This window comes from Aspergillus homomorphus (assembly GCF_003184865.1).
Source record: "Aspergillus homomorphus CBS 101889 unplaced genomic scaffold BO97scaffold_95, whole genome shotgun sequence".
Taxonomy (NCBI): Eukaryota; Fungi; Ascomycota; class Eurotiomycetes; order Eurotiales; family Aspergillaceae; genus Aspergillus; species Aspergillus homomorphus.
In genome coordinates, this window is record NW_020291981.1 from 11,686 (window position 1) to 19,919 (window position 8,234).

General features: G+C 49.6%; 2 protein-coding genes across 2 annotated transcripts; both read left to right on the forward strand.

The window, feature by feature from the left end:
• On the forward strand, positions 1-5,024 carry BO97DRAFT_447385 (P-loop containing nucleoside triphosphate hydrolase protein). Its single transcript, XM_025698773.1, has 8 exons — positions 1-299; positions 386-468; positions 528-1,056; positions 1,110-1,336; positions 1,393-1,672; positions 1,733-1,966; positions 2,024-3,482; positions 3,549-5,024. The coding sequence occupies exons 1-8, from the start codon at positions 161-163 to the stop codon at positions 4,969-4,971; spliced, it is 4,374 nt and encodes a 1,457-aa protein (XP_025545836.1). The 5' UTR covers positions 1-160; the 3' UTR covers positions 4,972-5,024.
• Positions 5,025-5,504: 480 nt separating this feature from the next.
• BO97DRAFT_379960 (beta-lactamase family protein) lies at positions 5,505-7,349 on the forward strand. The gene is made up of 2 exons (XM_025693182.1): positions 5,505-5,972; positions 6,031-7,349. The coding sequence occupies exons 1-2, from the start codon at positions 5,605-5,607 to the stop codon at positions 7,328-7,330; spliced, it is 1,668 nt and encodes a 555-aa protein (XP_025545837.1). The 5' UTR covers positions 5,505-5,604; the 3' UTR covers positions 7,331-7,349.
• Positions 7,350-8,234: the final 885 nt, after the last annotated feature.

Genomic DNA, 8,234 nt, shown 5'->3' on the forward strand with positions numbered 1-8,234 from the left:
GAAACATTGAATTTACACCTCACGTTTGCGCCCCTCAGCTCTGTCCGGTGAGCACGCGAACACGCACAACTAGAGCCTCTGCTCCCATCCTACTCTGCATAGGCAGACTGGTTGGAGCGTCTGATCTGTCTTCCACCTTCGTTGCCATAACTGCGCAGCCATGTCGGACCCTCAGCAGGGTTGCTCCATGGCTGTCGAGGACGTGTTCGGCATCGTCAACAGTTCCTGCCTTAACGGCTTCGACTTTACGCTCTTATTTGAGGAAGCCATATTAACCATACTGCCGTTGGGAATTTCGAGTATATACTCCCCTTCCCATTATTTGCCTCGCTTTGCCTTCTTCCCATCTTTAACTTCTTCATATACAAATGCTAACAACTGTCAGTCGGCTGGGCGCTTCTGCGTCTGTCGAATCTGCGCAATGAAGCCCCAAAAGTCTCTAGGTCGTGGCCATTGGCCGTCAAAATGGTTAGTTTCACCCGAACCACTACCCCGATGGGTAAATGCCAATCTCATTGTGGTGACAGTCCTTGTTCGCTGCCTTCATTATCCTACAAGCCGTCCTTCTCGCCGTCTGGTCGGCCCAGAACATACCCCATACGAGACTCACCTTTGCTTGCATTGGATTCTCGATAGGAGGCTTCTGCATTCTCCTCGTCACGTCTTACTTTGAGCACATCTATTCGGTGCGGCCATCAACCGTCTTGGTCGTATATCTCGGTGTCTCCACTTTGCTAGACCTGGCCCGGACACGTACCTTGTTTTTTCTGCCAGGAAGCCATTCCGTGGCGTCCATTCTTTTAGCAAGTTATCTTGTCAAGGTCCTGATGTTTTGCGCCGAAAACATGAGCTGGCACCGGTTCTCGCGCCCAGAATGGAAACACGCGACGCCAGAGGAGAAGGCGGGAGCCATTGACCGATCGTTATTCCTGTGGTTGAATCATATATTCATCAAGGGCTTCAAGACCTTTCTGACAGTCGATATGCTGACCCCGGTTGACCCTGAAATCCTCTCCGCGTCCCGATCTTTGAAGTTGCAGCAACGATGGGACAATGGTGAGATTCCATTGCTCATCTTACACACCTTATCCGCTAACACTATCGATCAGCTGACCACTCTAGCGACTACGCTCTGTTCTGGACCTTTTTGATTCACTACAAGTGGCCCTTTCTTGCAGGTGTACTGCCGCGACTCGCTTATAGTGGATTCCTTTTTGCACAGCCGTTTCTCGTGGAGCGCGTGCTCGACTTTATAGATGAGGCCAGGACCCCAACAACCAATGACACCGCATACGGTCTGATTGGTGCGTACGCCATTGCCTACATCGGCATCGCGGTAGGCGCTTAATTACTTCGTCATGACTCGAAGCCAGCTCTCTGATCTTGTTACAGGTCTCGTATGCCGTCAACCAGCACAAGACGTACCGGTTGCTTACCATGTACCGCGGAAGCCTCGTCATGATGATATTCGAAAAAACACTGAAGATGAAATCAACCTCTATCGCAGACGCGGAGGCAATTACGCTCATGAGTGCCGACATCGATCGCATAGGACAGAGTTTGCCCCTCATTCACGAGCTTTGGGCGAGTTTCATCGACGTAGCCATCGCCTGCTGGCTCTTGTATCGCCTTCTGGGAATCGCTGTGGTGGCTCCGATTTTATGGATCGTTCGTATGTGATAATGAATGACTGGGCCAATATAACTGTCCCAGTCGCTAACAATGTCCGCAGTATGTCTCATCGCGGGTCTTCCGCTAGCGGGTGCCGCTGGAAATGCCCAGACGCCCTGGCTGGAAGCCATCGAATCCCGTCTGGCTGCGACTGCAAAGGCGCTAGGATCAGTCAAGGCCATTAAGATGAATGGGTTGGCGGACATTGTTTCCGCCACGATTCGTCAGCTCAGGCTGGACGAGATTCGTGCATCTCTGAGGTGGCGAGTCTTGAACATCTTTGTCACCATAGCCTGTAAGAGACGGCCATACATCAATATTTCATAGAGAACCTGCCTGATGGTGACCTTAGATTTTGCATCATCCACGTTTGCGCCGGTCTGGGGCTATGGGGTATACATCATCCTGGCAAGGTCGCGAAACACAGAGACCTTGACTGATAGTATTGCATTTTCCGCGCTCAGCTTATTCGAGCTGTTGAACCAACCCATGATCCACATCATTGACGGCTTTGAACACATCCAGACGGTTGCCAATTCGTTTCGTCGAATTCAAGAGTATTTGACATCAGAGGATCGCCATGACTTCCGAATTACCCCCGACTCTAAGCAGCCTTCTGACAGTATATCGTCCAACAGTGATAATACAAACGACATTTCTCTCAAAGAAAACCCGGCCTCCAAGGCCATCGCCGAACTAGACCAACACCAGAATGTTGCTTCTGTCCAAGAGGTGTCCACTGGTTATGATGAAGATACGACTATACTACATGACTTGAACCTTGATATTCCTCGTGGCCAAATAACAATGATATTTGGTCCGGTGGGATCTGGCAAGTCGACGCTTCTCAGGCTCTTACTCGGGGAGATGCCATGTGTTTCTGGAAAAGTTGCCACGTCCTTTCGTAAAGCCGCATTCTGCCCCCAAACCCCTTGGATCACATGGGGATCGGTTCGAAGCAACATCATAGGCACCTCCGAGTACGATAGCAAGTGGTATAATATCGTCATACAGGCTTGTTCACTAGTCGCCGACTTGGATGAACTACCACACGGCGACCAAACCAACACTGGTACGCGAGGATCAAGACTCAGCGGTGGTCAGCAAATGCGCGTATCCTTAGCTAGGGCTCTGTATTGTCGAAATCCCATCCTCGTCTTAGACGATGTGCTTACTGGCCTTGACCGCACGACTGAGCGCGCAGTCTTAGAAAGCGTCCTCGGAGCCGACGGTCTTGCGAAGAAGGTTGGCACCACCGTAATAATGACCACGAACACTGCTAGCCACCTGCAGTTCGCGGACAAAATTGTCACGTTGAACGAACATGGCAAGATTGCACACCAAGGTACCCTCGACGCTATCTCACCGTCAGGAGGCTGGATCCGCAAGCTTTCGGAACAGCCAACCGTCACAACGTCCCGTCCATTGCTGGAAATCTCCGATGAGACGATGCAGGAGGTGGGCGTTCCTCTTGACGGGGGGAACGAACCAGATCTCCAGAAGCAAAGTGGTGATTGGAAGGCGTATTCTTTCTATGTCAAAATTGCGGGCAGCTGGAGGATGACTTTGTATGTCTGCGCCTGTGCCACCTTTGTGTTTGGTGTCAACTTCCCTTCTGTATGGCTGCAAAAGTGGACAAACTACAACGCTGATCATCCCAACCAAGAGATTGGCTACTACCTCGGTGTGTACGCAGCTCTCGCTTCAATAGCGATCATTGGCTGTTCCCTTGCCGACAGCGTGTTTAACCTGTTTGTAATTCCGCGGACGTCCCGGAAGCTCCATGAGCTTCTTTTGACAGCCACTATGCGGTAAGTTGCTTTTAATGAGACACCAGAACGGTTCATGATAATGATGCTGATCATGACGTTGATTAGGGCACCTACGTCTTTTCTCACATCCACGGATGCAGGCGTAACGCTCAACCGATTCAGCCAAGACCTTGAACTCATTGACCATGATTTGCCCACTTCGTTGGATCAAACCATCTTTCAGCTACTGAGTGCCATCATGTCGGCGGTCATCTTATTCATCGGCTCTGGCTACGTCGCCATCGCAATTCCACTGTGCATTGTAATCATCGTGGCCATCCAGCTGTTCTATCTGCGCACATCCCGACAGCTGCGAATACTCGATATTGAAGCCAAGGCGCCTCTCTTCTCCCAGTTCTTGGAAACCCTGGGTGGTATATCCTCTATACGGGCCTTTGACTGGACAAGCCACTACGTCGAAACTGTCCACGACTCCCTCAACGTGTCACAAAAGCCATACTATCTGCTGTGGTGTGTCCAGCGATGGCTGACAATGGTACTGGACCTATTTGTCGCTGGAATCGCCATTATTCTCGTTGCCCTTGCGACAAATATCAGAGGCAGTGGCTCAACTGGCTATCTCGGCGTAGCCCTGTATCAAATCGTGACATTCAGTACCACGCTACAGACGCTCGTTACCGAGTGGACGCAGGTTGAAATGGCTCTTGGAGCTATCAGTCGTGTCCGTACCTATATTCTCGACACGAAAGACGAGAACCTGCCCAATGAGACCGGACTTGTCAGCGACAAATGGCCCGCAAAGGGCGCCATTGTATTCAACGGTGTCTCTGCATCCTATGACACTTCCACGGACCCAGTACTCCAGGACATCAACCTTTCCATAACACCTGGTGAAAAGGTAGCCATCTGCGGTCGCACAGGTAGCGGCAAATCTTCCCTGGTATCAACTCTCCTGCGCATGTTGGAGCTTCAATCAGGATCGATTTGCGTCGACGACATCGACATCAGCACCATCACTCGCCAGGCCGTTCGTGCTCGCTTCAACTCCCTTCCCCAAGACCCGTTCTTCCTACAAGGCACCGTCCGCGAGAACCTTGACCCTCTCGGGGTCGCTACCGACGAGCGCTTGATTCAGGCACTTCAGTCTGTGCGCCTATGGGACTTTTGCGAGTCTCGTGGCGGGCTGGATGAGGATATGAACGAAGAGACCTTGTCGCATGGACAGAGGCAATTGTTCTGTCTTATTCGAGCAGTTATCAATCCAAGCAGCGTCCTCATTATGGATGAGGTGGGTGGCAGCGTTGACGCGGATACGGACGCTTTGATACACGAGGTTCTGCAGAAAGAATTCGAGGCGTGCACTGTCATTGCTGTTGTTCACAAGCTACACACAACGCTGGACTTTGATCGCTTCGTGGTGCTAGACAAAGGGCGTATCGTTGAGGAGGGCCCACCGCGTGAGCTGCTTGAACGGCCAGGATCACTGTTCAAGGCGCTATATGACAGTATGCAGACAGAGGAGAGGTAATTTGGTATCTCTTGCTCCAGTAAGGGCTACAATGCTGGTAATAGTAGATGAGTATCTATTTTTCCTCAGAGTATAGTCTTCTTGTTCGGCATGGGAAACAGAAATGCGTGTAGGAATTGTATAAAGTCCTGCAACTTAGAAGTGACTACCTTCAACAATCTCAACAATCTTTTAAAAAGGTGCTTTTGGTAAACTGCCTAGTCTATTTCTGGCTTTAGAAGAATGACAGCTTTAGAACAAAATGATCACTTCAATCGGAATGCTACCAGTAATTATCCACTATGCTAGGTCTAGTATCAACTTAGAGGTATTCTACCCGAGTTCCATGGCCAAACAGGCAGCAGTCGGATAAAGCCGCACCGCTCCGGTTAGGCAACCTGAAGGGCCCAGGCCGCTCGGGTGCTGATCCTCAGGCCCCAACGTTGAGAGCTACTTGGCACTGGCATGCACACTAAGCCTTGCGGCTGACCAAGCGTGTTATAATCCGGCCCGCATTCTCATGCCAGGTGGCATCTGTCATTTCAAGGTTTGAACTGAGGTCTTTCCCCGCAAAGAAACCGCCTGGAACCTACATGAACAGGCCTATACAGTGGCATTCCATAACGCACACCGGTAATTCGTCAAATCAGCGATATGGATTTTTTTCACTCGGCAGGGTTTGCGCCATATGTGACAGAGTTGATGAATCAGCAGCATGTCCCGGGGCTGGCGATTGCAATCATACACAATGATCAAATTGCCTCTGCGGGATATGGACATGCGAGCCTGGATCCCGAAGTACCTTGTACAGCAGATACGCTGTTTGACATTGCATCGTCTGCTAAATCACTCACTGCTGCGGCGGTGGGATTGCTAGTCGACGATAATGACAGGTTCCCGGATATTCAGTACGATGCCGTCATGTCGACTCTTCTCCCCGAGGACTTTGTTATGTCTGGAGAAGGATACACAGAAGGCGTCACCGTGGAAGACATCTTAAGTCATAGAAGTGGAATGCCTGGGTGAGCTAATATTTTTCAAATTCTATGTTTGACTTCAAGACTAATCATATTGCGCCAGCCATGACGAGTCGTATATGAGTGTGCGAGCGGCGAAGCCGGACAATGCTCGATCCATTACGAGAAACCTCCGGAATCTCCCTGTCGGGGCCCCCCTTCGATCAAAGTATATTTACTGCAACATGATGTATACCGTCGCAACCCACCTTGTGGAAGTCAAGAGCGGACAGGATTTTGGTACATTCCTCGAAGAGCGATTTTTCAAGCCTCTGGACATGACATCAACTACTCTTCAACCCAGCAGCGCACGATCAAAAGGATTTGGATCCCGCATGGCAACTGGCTACACATGGAAAAGGGCCGACTCAACATATCGTGGGTTAGAGAGTCCAGACTGCCCAGAAGGCCAAGGCGCAGGGTCTATCATTTCGAGCGTGAATGACTTCATCAAATTTGTGAAGGCGTTCATGAATCGCGAAGACCCTATCAATAAAAATGTTTATGAAGGGCTCACTCGCCTGCGAACTTTTGTGAATCCAAACCCAGGAAAACGGAAGCGGCACAGCTCACCGGTAGCATATGCTGCTGGCCTGGATATCTACTTTTACAAGGGACATATGGTTGTCGGCCATAATGGGGTATTCTCTGGATTCGCAAGTCGCTTCTTCTTTCTCCCTGATTTCTCATTCGGTGCTGTGATCATGGGAAACTCAGATGGGGCATATGGCATGGCGACGACCCTCGTCCAAAAGCTAATTGACAATATCCTTGGAGTCACGGACGAAAAACTTCAGGACAGCAAAAGCAAAGACACACGATCTGTTGAAATTCGCGGTCCCAAGCCCCAGGCCGAGGCGAAAGATGCAAATCCAATGAGTAAGAACCAGGAAAAGAAGGAGAAGAAAAAGCAGGAAAAGAAAACCCAAGCGAAGAAAAGTCAAGGGATCCAGAAGGGCCAAGTGAATGAGCAAAAAGCAAAACGTAATACTCCGCAGCCACCGACAATACCCCTCAGTGCTTACGCTGGCAACTACTGGAATCCTGGGTATCATAACTTACTGGTTCAAATCAGAGATGATGCGCTCTTCATCGATGCTACAGATCGCTCAATGGGGTTTACCTTGAAATTCGAACATGTGTCCGATGACCGAAAATTCGATGCTCATCTTACTGATTGGCTCGATGGCAGTGATGACATCGTAAAAGCGGAGTTTGTGATAGAAGATGCTCAAGTCACAAGGTTGAATCTGCAGTTGGAGGAAATGCTCAAGGAAATGATCTGGTTCGAGAAGAAGGATGGCGTGCGCAGCGGTGTGGCCAGGGTTCAAACCCCGCTTTTCGATGGTGTTGGTGCCTTATAATGCCTTGATTTAGAACGGCAGGAAAATTAAGATACCTGAATTACTATTACATATCCCGCTGCGGAGGATGGAGTTCTTTCTTGACAGTAATCCTCCTGATAGAGCTGAATGCATTTAGTGCTTACAAGAGGATATGTGGCAAAGAGAAGGAGAAAATTAAATGGACAAATAGTTGACCAATTGGCCTATGTGCAAACTCTCCTATGTAGCAGAAATCCTCTGCTGCGTGACACTGATCAGGGCGGATCATGCTCCTGCTCAGCGAGCGTGATCATGGTTTCTCTTGTCCCTGATTACCTAGGGATTCCACAGTAGTTAGAGCCCCGTATAGATGACTAAGCGCTAGATGATATCTTACGTCGGTAGAACGTACCAATAGCAATATCTTTAGCAATATCTTTAGCATCTCCACCTCATTCTGTAACGTACTTTTCTGACACTGCTGCCTGTTGCGCTGCTACCGAGGACGGCAGCAGATTTCTAATAGGGGCAGTTGTCACGGCAGAAGCCTATAGGGCTGGGGTTATATGACTCAGCACTAGTGCAGTTCCCACGGGTCCACCCCGGTCATTCAAGCTTGTGGATTCGGCTCGGCGCGGCCCCCAACCATAGTTGGAGTTAGCCCCAAATTTGATGGGAATGATCTACGGCCTGAGCTAGCGCGATCCTGGGGTATTCGGGGCTACGGAGTAAACTCAATTGCTTCTCCAAATAGTAATCAATTCGCGCAACCCTCAAATTTGAAAATTCCTTCGATTTTTCAGCCTTCCAACTACCTCAATGCCTCATTTCCGGTTTCTATTGATCTTCCAAAAATAAATTTATCCTAAATTCATCCAAGACTATGATAAGATTTCCTACGTTTGCTTTAGAGATGATCATCATTGTAATATTTATTAGAAGC